General features: G+C 38.3%; 1 protein-coding gene across 3 annotated transcripts in view; it reads left to right on the forward strand.

Annotated features, from left to right (window-relative positions):
- MYOF (myoferlin) overlaps positions 1-5796 on the forward strand; it is a 72920-nt gene extending 67124 nt beyond the window's left edge. For all 3 annotated transcript variants that reach the window (XM_065671913.1, XM_065671914.1, XM_065671915.1), the window contains 8 exons: positions 440-528; positions 614-709; positions 1316-1457; positions 1789-1888; positions 2808-3001; positions 4057-4166; positions 4511-4658; positions 5112-5796. In XM_065671913.1, the coding sequence (XP_065527985.1) occupies positions 440-528; positions 614-709; positions 1316-1457; positions 1789-1888; positions 2808-3001; positions 4057-4166; positions 4511-4658; positions 5112-5147 (915 nt within the window). In that variant the 3' untranslated portion in view covers positions 5148-5796. The remainder of the gene's footprint in view (positions 1-439; positions 529-613; positions 710-1315; positions 1458-1788; positions 1889-2807; positions 3002-4056; positions 4167-4510; positions 4659-5111) is intronic.
- The last annotated feature ends 9080 nt before the right edge of the window (positions 5797-14876 follow it).

Raw genomic sequence — 14876 nt, forward strand, 5'->3', positions numbered from 1 at the left:
GCTTGCATTTGAAATAGCATATAAAATCTGCAGTTGGTTGCCTTACTTCAGTCTAGTTAAGGAAACTAATCAGCTATACTGGGGAGGCCACTAGCAACAAACTTATCAGCCACACATATGACACTGTACTTCATACTACCTCCGAGAGAACAGAAACTTGTACCTACAGAATGAGAATTATTTAGACACCTAATTTGCACTGACTTCACTAAGAATTAACATCCCTACCAGCTACTGAATCCTTGGCATTGTTCACTTGAAAAAGCTTATAGAACGTGCTTCCATCTGAAGTCTGTCAAAGTTCTGACTTTGGTAACAAGCAAGGTCTGCTCTGTGGCTAAAATTAGTACTTTGCATGCCGATAAGCGGTTCTGTAGAATTATCATGACAAACCTGTATGCGATGAACAATCTCTCATCCATCTTCTCCACTGCTACAGGGAAAGCTCCAGATGTGGGTTGATGTTTTCCCCAAAAGCTTAGGACCGCCAGGCCCTCCCTTCAACATCGCTCCTCGAAAAGCCAAGAAGTGAGTGTCTGTATATACTACACACCATGTGACAGCCCTGACAAAGGCAATTCAATTTTCTTTCCCCAAATATCTTATCTCTTAGGTATATCTTGCGAGTGATTGTCTGGAACACCAAAGATGTCCTTCTGGATGAAAAGAGCATCACAGGGGAAGAAATGAGTGACATTTACGTGAAGGGGTAGGAGCATCCTGTCATGTAAAATTTACAAATTAATGATATTCAGAATGTCCTGAGAATCCCTAGACTGTGGATTCCAAAGACACTTTTGTTCAGCCAAGTCAATGCACACTACAGCCTTTGAAATAGTGGTAACCTCAGAATACAGAAGTATTATAAGATAAAGCATGAGACCAGTTAGCATGTACTGAAAGATCCCAGAAGTTCATCTCTTGTGAAGGGAAGCAAATAACAAGACAGGGAAGTTAGCTTTGGTGCTGTATAACCTGAATTCTTACCTTTTACGTTTCCCAGTCTTAATGTAAAAAATCAATAGAAATCAGGGAAGTATACTACTAAACTATTGATCTAATTCCTCCTTAAAAAGAAATAAAAAAGTCTGCCACAACACAGCACTGACACAGTACTGGCAGATCAGAAACTCAATTCAGATGTTCCCATTTACAGTGCCAAAGTGGAACCAAACTGAGAAAAGGTGTGAAAGACACTAGCCCTCTGCAGGCAACTCTTACGACTTGTTTGAACCACTTAATGACATGGTTACAATACAAACAAGCATCGATGTTGCTCCATGCAAACAGCAGATGCCTCTCTCTGTATTTGTAGATGGATGCCTGGAAATGAAGAAAATAAGCAGAAAACCGATGTTCACTACCGATCACTGGATGGTGAAGGGAACTTTAACTGGAGATTTGTTTTTCCTTTTGACTATCTCCCAGCTGAACAACTCTGTGTAGTTTCCAAAAAGGTAAGTATTTCTAAAGATTTCAATAGTTAGAATACAAATTGTAGTTACTCTGGTAATTTTGTACCTATATATTGAAAGAAATATTTTGGCTCAGATCTGCATGCCTTTCTCAAACTGCTATTGCAGATTCAATTTTGCCCTTGAGCCAGGAACACCAAATGGGCAACAAACAGCAGTCACCTCTTACTGAGGGCAAAATTAGATCTTTAATACATCCGCCAACCCCAGAATTCACAAGTACTAACAGATCACAGCTTTGAATTTTTGTAATTTTAAAAACATGCTTGGCTTGGTCTCTTTTTTTTTTTTTTTTTTTTTTTTTAAATTTTAGGAACATTTTTGGAGTCTTGACAAGACAGAGTTCAGAATCCCACCCAAACTGATCATTCAGATATGGGATAATGACAAGTTCTCCTTGGATGACTATTTGGGTAAGAATTCAAAGAAAAAAATATTGTCTCAAAGTCATTTTCAATTGTCACATAAGGATTGTGTTTACAAAGTGAGCCACTCGGCATTCAAATACACTCCTGTTTTCCCTTGTGGTGGAGGGTTACTTGTGCTCATGAATGAATACATGAATATTCTCTCAGTAAAGGCCTACTTTACAGATAAATACCAAGATATTCTCATTTAGGTAAACCCTATCACAAAGACCATGAAATTATAATGTGCATGAAAATTACTTTGCTTCTTTCTTCAAGTAGAATTACTTAAAACAAGAATACTTCAACTTTAAGTAAGAGTGTTTATATAAGGCTGTAATTTAGGTTAAGCAATCTACTTCGTGCCATTGTTAATTCTACTTCACACCATTATTAATACATTTTTATAGAGATATTGCTCTGCAGAAGATTCTTTGCCCTGTATTAAGACAGCTCTAAAGTCCTTTAGCCTACATGCAAACCATATAGGCCTTGAAATCTGAAAACAACTTACTGATTTATAACCCTTGTTAAAGTCAGCTAAATCATGCATTTGACCATCAGAAATTACATTACTATAACCTTGCTGTATTTGAATATCTAGTGTTTAGATGTGTGGGGAAAAAAAAAAAAAAACACCTCTATTAAGAATAAAGTGGTCTTGCATTAAAAAAGGGGGACAAGAGCTTGCCAATTCCAATTTAGCACCACCAGCAGTTTGAACACTAGCAAGATGGTCATAAAAACAGCCTTATGTGTCCCACTTCTCTATTTCACAACATCATTAGACAAACAAGAACGTAATGTGTATGTTGATTGCTTTTCCTGTATGAAATGTTTGGAGATAGGAAAGGTTGATGTTAAACCACTCTGCTGTATAGTTGTTTTTGTTATGCAGTGTTTATTTTTTTTATCCGTCTCCTAGGCTTTGTGGAACTCGATTTACATAAAACAATCATTCCAGCAAAAGTTCCAGAGAAGTGCAATATAGACATGATTCCAGAATACAAGGCAGACAGTTCTCAGAAGGCTCCCAGGATCGCCTCTCTCTTTGAACAGAAATCCATGAAAGGATGGTGGCCATGTTATGTTGAAAAGGATGGCTCCCGTGTTTTAGCGGTATGATTATTACCTCTTTCTTTAAAAAGTACTTAAAATGTGCTTACCTTGCTTTTCAAATTACAAAGAAAGACTGTAAAGAATCCCCTGCGTAGCTATTAGCTTTCAGGGGATAGACAGAGGAGGAGTAAAAAAAACATTCCATGCACAAATTTAGGAATTTTGCTTCATCAGCAATTTGTTTGTTTGTTTTAAAGTATGAGTTCAATACTTAAATTTATTTATTTTGGTTTTCATTCCATTTAATTCAAAGGACTCTGGTATCACGTTGAGTCATGTTATCTCACCAAAGCAGCCAGTAGAGTTTGTGTGTGAATGAATTAATCACATTGTTGCTTAGGGAAACATGAGACAGCCTAAATGTATTAAACACTACAGAAAAAAAGTTTAACTGCAAAGCATCTTAAAGTCCTTTCCAACCTTAACTATTCTGTAATTGTATGATTTTTGTACACAGCAAATATAATTTATATTCTGAGAACTCTGACTAGCTTCATGTTGATGAGGACAGGCAGAAGACCTAAAGCATTTTAACCTGTTCTATGAAGAATATAAATGTGTATTTGTCACTTGCTAGAATATTAAGCCTTTCAAGTGTGTCTGCTTCTTCTTTATGATGCTTTTTCCTTTAAACTTTATTACTAGAACTTAATAAACGAGAAAAAATATTCAGAAACATCTGTCAGCCATGGCAATATAAATAATGAGATGCTTAGTCATTTGGAAAAGAGGCAATCCTTGGGTTGTTCTTGAAAGAGGAGAAGAATTGGTTTTGTTTTGCTATATTGGAAAAAAACAGTGTGTTGCTTAAGACAATATGAATTAGCAGAATGATTTTATGTACTGTGATTTTTATTTTTTTTCTACTTGTCATTTTCTGATACTACATTGTGACATTGTCACAGTGCAGAAATAAGTGTATTTTGAGAATGATAATGGAAAACACACAGATGAACACAATGACCTGATCCCAAACTCTGCTGTTTAAGTACCAAACAAGTGCTAATAGTGCTGCTTCAATAAGATGTATGTCTCATGCCATATGTTTTTTGAAGGGTAAAGTTGAAATGACATTGGAAGTTGTCAATGAAAAAGAAGCCGAGGAAAGGCCAGCTGGTAAAGGAAGAGATGAACCCAACATGAACCCCAAACTAGATCTACCGAAGTAAGATATTCTTCTCCCCCTAGTTTGAGAAATATATAATATCTAGCTACTGTGATGTTCTTAACAAAAATCTGCATACAGTAAAGGATCTGTTAGACATCAATTATTGTTTGCAAAACTTTATTTATGAAAGTCAAACTTGTTTTCTTCTGCAACCATAAGATAAAATGCAAGATGGTTTCAGTATTAATGGCATAAATTTACCAAAGCTGCTGTCTTACATTACAAAACTATCCATGTTTTCTTCAAACTCCAAACCAGACTGTTTCCATGTGCTATACTTTCATGCATAAGTATTTATTGTTTTTATAGTATGAGTAATGTTCGTTTCTTTCGAAACACAGCCGACCAGACACTTCCTTCCTTTGGTTTACAAATCCCTGCAAGACAATGAAATTCATTGTGTGGCGCAGGTTTAAATGGCTTTTTCTGGGCCTTATCATCTTGCTGATTTTACTCTTGTTTGTAGCAGTACTCCTCTACTCATTGCCGGTAAGAATTTTTCCATGTTTCTGTTCTTCAGCTGTAGTATGAAGCTAGCTTGTATCTGAGTCATCAACAGGACACTCTCCTTGCTCAGACAAGATTCTGTCAATCAACTCAGTTTTAGCAGGGAGGCAGGCATTGTATCCTTATAGGTATAAACAATTTCAGCTGATTTTGTTGAGAAACGACTAAAATTTATGTTAAAACTAACCAATAGATGGAGCAAACAAGTGCTTTAGACTTGTTAATATCCTACACAACTAGAAATCGGTCTAAAGTCTGGATTTCAGGCTACTTTAATCTAAAATATCTTACTCATTTTTACTGTCTTTTAATTGAAATTACCATACCTTGAATATATTCTGATCTATTTTAGTATCTTAAATGTCACTGAAAATACACTGCAGTATTTTGTGTACATCTTTTTACCTCTATTGTTTCTTCCCTGCTCCCCAACAGAACTATTTGTCAATGAAGATTGTGAAACCAATTTAAAGAAGAGTTTTTTACTTCATCGTTTTAAATTGTAATGAGGTTTTGCCTCAGGCCATGGACCAAATTCAGCAAGGCTCTTCATCCTTTTCATCTGCTAGTATTTGGAACGGTAAAATAGATAAGTAAGAATTTAACCAAGGTTAGCCAAGGTTCAAGAGGTCATGAGAGGTGTCCTAAAAAAACAAAAGATAAACTCCCTCACATTTCATGTACTTTTTTTTACTTCAGTAGTATCTACACATGGTAAAGTTCTGACTTCCTTGCTTTTAAACTAGATTTTTCATAAAAATCACTCAGAAGACTGCCTGCTATTGCTATTTTCTTAATGGATGCTTCCGTTTCAGAATTCCTTTCTACTAGGCACACTCTGAAATGCTGCTTTTAACTTAATGAAAAATAAGCACTACTTATAACTATGTATACCAAACTATGTATAGCAAAGAAACCTCATAGTGCAATGAAAGGAGGGTCAGACATTGTTCTAGAAAAGTTTTCATCATCATGCTGCTTAAAATTTTTACTTACTGCAGACTTGAGAACTCTAGATATGTATCTTGACAACAACTGCATGCACATAGAAATAAATGATACTGTTTACTTATGTTTACTTATGATTTACAAATGTTTAAATAAACTTATCTACAAGCAATATGCAAGTTTCCATTCTTTATCTATTGCAAAACTATGATGCATTAGATATTGTAAAGTGTGTATCAGAGGATGTAAGGCCACAAACCTGGAGTTGAAGGTATTTTACTGTTACCTTTACAGTGAAAGACAAGGAAATACTTCTGCACAAAGTTCTAATTAATTTTGTCATTAATTAGGAAACCAATATATAAATTAAATTTGTTGAATAATTTCACTAGGCAGCTTTTGTATTTAGGGATGACCTTGAATCAAAACATACATAAGAGGATACACAAGCCAGATTCAACCCTCATTTGAAATCTGATCTGCACATGGAAAGCATTTCATTTAGCCTCAGTCTCCTCTCCCTAGGCACAGTAAAATATAATCTGCATTGAAAATTAGGTTATACTCTGGGATTCCACCTCACTTTTATGACAGGACAAAGCAGAAGTCTCTCTCTGAATATCCTTTGGAGTTTGAAATGTAGGAAATCTGCAGCAGAACCTGAAATCAGCATTTTGTATGGTTGTCACACTCTTGACTGGCTAAGGGCTTCAGCTGTCTTTGAAAAGATTACAGAACTGACTGCAAGAATTGGTCTTGAAAAATCTCTGGCATTGTATTTTGTGGCTAACGTAATTCTTTCTTGTAACAGAACTGCAAAATAAGCACTTGTCAGGCAGAATAAGTAAATTATACTGACTTAACTCTGTTGAACAAGTAGAGCACCGGTATTACATGAAATAGTTTCCAGAATGGCAAGTCCCATTGGCTGGAGGGGAGCAAGCAGCAGTCATCCTGTCAAAAAAGATAACAACGCCCTTGTTTTTTGGTTGTTAAGAAATTCTCAAGCATCTTGACCTATGAACGAGAGCTCAGAGCTGGAACTAATCACCATCCAGATGGATTGTCCCTTCACTAATGATGAAATAGCACTCCAGAAATCACTGGCAATTTGCATGAGCTAATGTTTGATCATCCACTATTAAAATCTGTCTCAATCAATGCCATAAATCTGACAGCCGGTAAAAATCACAGCAGCCTTATTTTCATTAGAAGACAAGAAAGTGTGTTACTTTTAGGGCTGTAATTAGAAAGCATTTAACTTGAAAGAGCATTCCCCAGAAAACAATTGTGAAATGGAGTAGAGATCTGAGCAAGCCTGTTCACCTAGCATTTGAAGAGTGGCAGGCACTGCCCTTCTGAGTTGGGTTCACCCTCTTCCAGATGCTTTTTTGTCCAAGCATGCATAGGCTTGATAGTTTCACTACAATTAGGCAATGTTATTAAAAACATAACTGAAAAGTCTGAGCAGCCACTCTGTCTCCTAGGCTGCTCCAGTAACAGACAAAAGAAAACACATGTTCAAAAGAAAGAAGATGTGATCACTAATATTTACATACAATGCTAGTCGAATCTGTAATCCCTGGTGTAGCTGCTGTGCATGACTCCAACATACAATAGCTTTCTGCCTAGTTCAACAGTTAGCAAAGATTTAGCCCTGCGTGGGGAATAACTTTATGCTGCTCTCACTCTGCACTGACTACTGGGATGTTCACTTTGGCCAGGACAGCTCTTTACTGCTCCAGTTGCCAGCAACTGAGGCAAACACCCTTTGAGGACACAGAAAAAAGGGCAGAATGTAGATGTACCCAATATCACTCTTCCTTATAACAGGAAATCACTTAACCCTAGGAATTCCTCCTCGTATGGGTCTGCTTTACCTAAACCGATAAGGTGACAAATATTTTGGCCTGTGGGCTGGTAGGGCCAGGTCAGCTGCCCTCCTGTCACTAAGTGCCCAGTATACAGGCTCTGTGCTTCACAGAAAAGATTATGTGGGTCTAAAATTACTTCTCTGTCTGGGAAAAGACAATGTTTGATGAGGTCATCTCCTCTGTACCTGCATGTCATTCAAACCTGAGATGCAACCAGCTGAAACAGCCAGGGAAAGGCTAAAGCTAAACACCAAGTGCTTTTAATAAAAAAACAACTAAATAACAGCAGTATGTCTTTATTACTAGTAGTATGTCAGGGGACTTCTGTCTCTGACATTATGTAGGTTCAGACAACAACAGATGCACCTTACTATACCCAGGTATCCAAGCAGCCTGTGACTTCCTATCCGTTGCTTGCTGCAGTCACCCCAAACATTGACTACTGGAATGGTCTGTAAGCAGGTTTAACAGCTACTGGCAATCTACAACTCGTCAGATTGTAAAAAAAAGAATCAGTAAGAGGAAAAGATTTGCACCTAATCCAGTTCAGCATAAAATAGAGGCAGGGAACTCATCACCTACAAACTGTTCTTGCATTTCTTTGAACCACCACAAGATGACATCCCAAGTCTCATGTGTTCACAAAGGCCTTCCAGTACTTCTGTTTTATTCCTATCCTAAACACATCCCACATATGAACAACATATAATTAATAACCAAGGGAAAAAACAGTCATATCAAAGCCCGTTGCTTCTAAGTGCATTTGGAAAGCACAGCTATGAGCCCTGTTCAGACCTGCCTGCTATATACAAAATCCAGATCTAGTCCCCACTGACTTCAATGCTATTGCCCAAGTAGGAGTTCCAGTCTATGCCACTGGATGCAAAGTACCAATTTAGCAATTTGAAAGCAGTATCAAAGAGTGAGATGGCAGCATTCTGTATTGGATCTTCTGTCAATGCTACCTTGGGTAGTGAATGGGGTTTTTTCTACACAGTACTTTCTGGTGCTCAGAGCTGTGTGTGTCGTTTATATAACCAGGCTGTCATATATACAGACAGGGACCTAAATGAGACAGACAATTCTCTAAACAAGAAAAACTAGAAAATTCTTTAAAAAGTCTTATGCAGAAAAGAAATTGGAAGTACAAATTATGTCTGTGGAGTCTGACCATGCACTTATACTTCACTGCATCCCATGCTCACTATCAGGAATCCCCAAAATTATTCCACTCACACATAGCTCTGTGCAACTGGGAGCAGGATTATACACTCACAAGGTATGAGAAAGGCCCTTCCTTGCAGAATTCCCAAGTTTTCTAGCCTTGCATACATACTCCATGCTGCTCAAGTTATCAGATAAAATACCACAAAAATCTCGGGCCAGCTTCAGAGTCACCATTCGAATGGGGCCATGGCTTCACAACCCATTGGCATGGGTGGCATTACTAACTTCATGTATTTATTCCTATTCACTACCATGTCCTTGACTAATAAAACCAGACTTGGAGCAAGACCTCTTCCTCCACCCTTTCTGTTGTTTGTTTGTTTGTTTTTTAGTGTGGGACTATTCTCTTATTTGCCTGAAACCCTAGTACTATGGTGTTATGAAAGAAATCATAGGCTACAGCCTTGAGAAGGATATCTTAAGCTGATGTAGTCATCAAACAAAATATTCTCACACTGAGTCGTCTGCAAGTTCCTTTGGTCCACAGCTCTGTTTCAGGACTGTGGGCACATTCTGGGAGATAAGAATACATCAAATGCACAGGAACGATCTTCAGAAGAAATTATTTGCCATATCAGAACAAATACAATAGGTAAGATAAAAATAAATCCAAATAAAAACAAAAGTAACAAAAAAGTAGTTAGCTGCCAAAGCACATATGTACCAAAAATGAGGATGGACATTGCAAGCATAAAAACTCATCAGTTGAGAAAAAGAATCCTTTAAGATTACTTACTTAACTCTTACTCTAAATGTAACACACTAAATGTAAAAGAAAAATACTAGCATATACTGAAACAATGACAGCTCCCATTAGTAGCAAAATGTTAGACATCACTATCTTGGAGAAAAGCATCAGGCTCTTGCAGCAAAATTCCACATTTCTTAACACTCCTTTCCCTGATTTCAAGGGGATAAACTTTGCAGAAGTATCTTGTATATCAATCTGCTCTGCTTTTACTCCCAGATACACAAAGCCTTTGTTTTAGTTAACACAGTTAACAAATGTTTTGTGCAGATAGCTATCTGTCTGAGAACTGATAGCACAGTTAATTAGTGCCTTCACTTCTGCCTTATGCCCTTAATTCTCAGGTGTGAGAAACACACACTGGCCTCCAAAGGCTACTTGAGGCCTCGGCACCTCTGGGACTCCAGTGATGAGCCCCTGCCCTGGACCTCTGACACTCCCTGGCCTGGCAGAGGGGATCGATTTCAGTGGGTTTCTTCAAAGCTAAAGGGTTCCCATTTCAGAGTAGGAGACAGACAATTCAACTTTTAAAGCTAATCCTGCCTACATTAGATCAGTGTAGCCCAAAATACACACATTCTACTATGAAATCCATCCGCCCTCATGCAGCAGCCTGCACTGTATGTGCACTATGTAACTGCTACTGGTAGAATATTGAGAAAGAAAAAAAAAAAAGAGAAGACTGGGACAAGTATTTATGCGAGAAAGAAAGGAACCAGAACACTTGGTGAGATCTTCATCTGGTGTTGCCATACAGGGCTACTATTACTGATTTATTTCAGGTTTTGGTTTTCTTTCTTGCCTTTAAAAACTCTGAAGCAAAGTGGGATGGTCCCACTGCGCCCTGAGTTTAACACAATGAAAAAGTAGACAGGTAGAAGCAATCAACCTTGAGAAAGGATTTACTTTTACTTCAATTGCACAAGTGTAAGTGCGTGCTTTTAATTAGAAATAAGATCTCTCCACTCATCTTGCTCTGATCCATGCTGTGCCAACTTAAACCCTGCCAATGAATCTGAATAGTCAAACAAACCTCTGTCCCTCCCCAAACATTCATCATTCACATTAAATAAAACACATAACAATTGAGGGAAATATAGACCTGAAAAGAACTGATTTCCAAATGTAAAGGTCTAACCTGAAGATAGCTATTTTCATGCAAATCTGAATTCTTCTTGCTCCTATACATGAACCAAGAATTATCTGTTCACTTAACATTCTAAGCTTCTCTTACCAGATTAACAGGGAGGAGCAAATTAAAGGAAAATTGAATGGAAATCCCCCAAAGCAAAGAAAAGGACAGTACCTCCCCTGCTCCCAACCAGCAAAAGACCCAGAAAGCAAACTTGCGCACTCAGAGCAAAAAGGAGAGATGAAAATGGGCTGGAACCCCAAATCCACCCTGCACAGCAGAAGCCAGACCAGCTTGCCAAATCATGGGAGGGTTCTGCTATTAGCATCTGCTCTAATGACTGATCTGCTCTTTGTCCCTTTTGGGGCACTCCAAGTCAGTCTTACCTTGTCCAAGCTGACACAGTACATACACTGATGCACCTCTGAAACACCTTCCCGCAGCAATTGTTCAGCATGTGGCCACCTGCTCCATAAAACTTCAGCTGTATTATACATATCCTGCATGTCACTACTTGGTTTAAAAGCTGAGTTTCCAGTTTGGAAACTAGAAATACAAAATTTCACCTCTGGTATTTTATTTTTTATTATCTGAATGCAATGACAAAAAATTAATTGCTCGGAAAATTTGGTGGGAAAGAAATTAAAAAGGGGTAAAGAAAAAAATCCATTGCCCATCTGTGAGAATAGCGTTTGTTGGTTTTACCATGGATAGAAGTTTCAATGAAAAGCTGCAGAAAGCTTTCAGAATTGCCTGTGGCAGCAGGAGCTACACCTAGACTGGGCAGAGGAACCTACAAGCCTGGTGCAGTTCTGGAGCTCTTACAAGCTCTCAGGAAGATGGGCCAGACTGTAACAGAGCCCTGTATCTGCAAAAGATGAACAAACTCACAACTCAACTGAAATTTCAGGGTCAATGAGCTTTTGTTTTCTTTTTATGTATAAAGAAGTAATACATTTTAACCTGTTTATCTGAATCAGAAATAATCTTTCTACTGGTGGCTCCAAACAAATAAGCTACTCCAAGCCTTGCATAAGGTAGAAACTGTTTCTATTACTTCACAGAGGCAAGGCCAGGTGAATTAGCTACTAATTTAAGCCCTAGTCCTTTCTTCTTATTTTTATTAATTACTCATTGTTCATGAGTATGTCCAGGATTAAGGCAGGGCTACACATTTTCAACGGTACGTATATAAAAGATCTGACCCACACTAACATTCCCAAGGATTACACAAGTTACGGTAATTTTAACCAGAAACGCCTAGACTTTATGAGAATGAGATGAAACACTAGTCAGAATATCATGGACTGGTCTACTCTAACACGCCCTGTACTACTCGAGTCATAAAACAATGGTGAAACCCCATATAGAAATAGCTGGCAGATGCAACACCATTGAATGAACTCTGATGTGAAAGCCAAGTGCTAACATGAAGACACCAGCTCCAGAGATCTTAGTGAACTGTAGTCTCATCAGGTCAGCATTTTTCATATGAGCTATTTGTAAACGTCTTTCAACTTTGCCTGCGTTCAATAAGCAAGAGAATGAGTAACAGGGAAGGAATCAGGAGACACAGATTAGCAATATATTGAATTATGCCATAGAAGCCACTGCCTTGTAATAATGTGGCTTTACAGAATTTTCATGCTTTGTGATGCTAGTAAGAAGATATATTAGGAAAACACCAATGATCTGTGTTCATTAAGAAATAAAAGGAACACTGGAAAGTAGTGATCTGGTGAGAACAGCATTATTCAGCAAATATGACTATTTCTGCGAGCTGCTCTTATAGAGCAGTTTGGGTTAGAAGAGAATTCTGAAGGTCATCTAGTCCAATGCCACCACAATGAGCAGGGACATCTTCAACTAGATCAGGTTGCTCAGAGCCCTGTCCAACCTGACCTTTAATATTTCCAGGGATGGGGTCATCCACAACTTTCTTGGCAACCTGTTCTAGCGTTTCACCACTCTAATTGTAAAAAAATTCTTCCTTATACCAGTCTAAATAGCCCCTCTTTTGGTTTAAAACCATTATCCCTTGTCCTATCATAACACGCCCTGTAAAAATTCTTTCCCCATCTTCCTCATAAGCCCCATCTTTCGGTATTGGAAGGCTGCTCTAAGACGTCCCCTGGGCCTTCTCTTCTTCACGCTGAGCAAGCCCAACTCTCTCAGCCATTCCTCACAGGAGAGGTGCTACAGCCCTTTGATCATTTTTGTGGCCTCTGGGCCCACTCCAACAGGTCCATCAAAGGACTCCCTCTCAAAAATCTTTTTTTCCCAAAATTGACATCACTCATTCTGACAGTTAAAGAGGAAAGATCACATCACACCAAGCTTCTCACAAATGTGATGCTTCTTTGACAGTTACAGCAAGAGAGACTCTATCTCCTCTTCATGTACAATGTATTTCTCATTGCAAAGCAGATCTGCCCGCACAGAAAACAGTGGAATACTTAGTACTTACTATGGCATGTAAGTAGGTACTCATCTCGGAGGACAGACCATTCAGACTGTGGGTTCATCAGCTCCTACCTCCCTTCAGTAAGAAGGCTGCAGCCTCACCCTTGAGCATGTCATGCAGAGCTCAAGATGTTCCACTAAGCTGGAAGATCCTGGGAAATCCTCATGAAAAGCTGTTTATGGCAAGCAAAGGCTCATCTACTAATTTTGTTCCTTTGACACAAACGTTACCTATGATTTCTGTTACACACAATACCCTCCCTGTGCTCTCTGGATTTTAGAAAGCTAATACTATTTCCATTTTGTCATGAGGGGAAGGAAAGGAAAGCATCGTTATTAGACTATGCTAAGTGTTCTGCTAATACGTAACTGCAGGCTTGATCTAGCTGCCAGTAGAAATGGGTAAGACCCTTCTAGACAGTGTTGATAAATGCTTTGATATGTATATTTTAAAACAGTAACTCCAGACTATAAAAACACTGACTATCAAATTAAATATATTACGCTTTAAAAACCCATTACCTGCATTTCAAGGGAAAGAATTTGCACTGCAACAAATGCACTATTAAAATGTTTCTGAGGTACAAATACCTCATCCCCAGTTCTTCCAGAAACTGCAAACAAATAATTAGCCCTTCTGAACTCCAGAGTCTGTCGGCTGTAGTTAATGTGATGTTACTAATGCATTTATAAACACCAGGCTCCAAAGCCAACACTGAGATATTCCATCATAATTTAGATCTCTCATTAACTTCACCACCCTGACCAACGTGCTGTCACTGGCAGAGTGTTTGACAGTTTACATTACCTGCAGACATGAGCTCGTGTCAATTCAATTAAGAAAGATTAATTCCAGAACTGACAATGCATAAATATTTTTAAATTACACCTGGCCTTGTTGGCAGTGCTTACTCCACGACTGCCTTTAGAAGAGAGAGCTTGTCTTTAGCCTCCTGGGCAGACAGGGAAACTAGAAGGAAGGTGAAAGAAAGAATTTACTGTGAATTCAGTATTCCATCATACTGTCCAAATTATCTTTTTTAATCCCTCCGCCTTCCCCTCCCAATAGTTAAACAAGCTTAGCTCTCGCTGTCTGTTATGGAATGAAAGGAAACAGGAAAGATTCCATCCAAACAACCACTGCCAGAAAATTGTCAGCAACATCTTTATGATGATCATTTGCTGACTGGTTTAGGTCTAATTTGTGTACATTATTGCTTTGGAAGGCATTCAGATACCATGGTGATAGACACCGTATGAGAATGTAGATGGATAACATTTGACATTTATCTCCATGAACAAAGATCTGGGTAACTCCCCACTGATTGCACTTCTGATGCGTGAAGATAAATGTCACATCAGACTAAGCCATCTCGTATTCTAGTGAAACACTCTTACTCTTGGCTCTGGTGTGTAAAAATATCTAGCTTCAGTGCATATGAACAGGCTTATCCAGGTAAGCATCAAGCGCAGGGTGAGAAAATGGTTTGTTCACTGTCATCAAACAGATCACCAACCAGAAGAGCCACATTTATTAAATTCTGGTCCACAGTTTAATCTACTAGAAAAAGCTTTTTCTGAGATTTCAATGTAGCAATTATACAACCATTGCCTGAAAAGAGCATTTTAAAAAGCAAAAAGTCTCTACCACTATAGCCAAATCAATGCCATACCCAAATAAATAAACTCTGTTTAGAAAGAGTGCAGTCCCACATGAGCATCACCAGTATCTTGCTTTCAGGACCAGAGCTTTACCTTTGTACTAAATTATACTGAACCATGCAGATGCACCTACTTCAGTGATACTA

Source organism: Lathamus discolor, chromosome 3 (genome assembly GCF_037157495.1).
Source record: "Lathamus discolor isolate bLatDis1 chromosome 3, bLatDis1.hap1, whole genome shotgun sequence".
In the NCBI taxonomy this organism is placed as follows: Eukaryota; Metazoa; Chordata; class Aves; order Psittaciformes; family Psittacidae; genus Lathamus; species Lathamus discolor.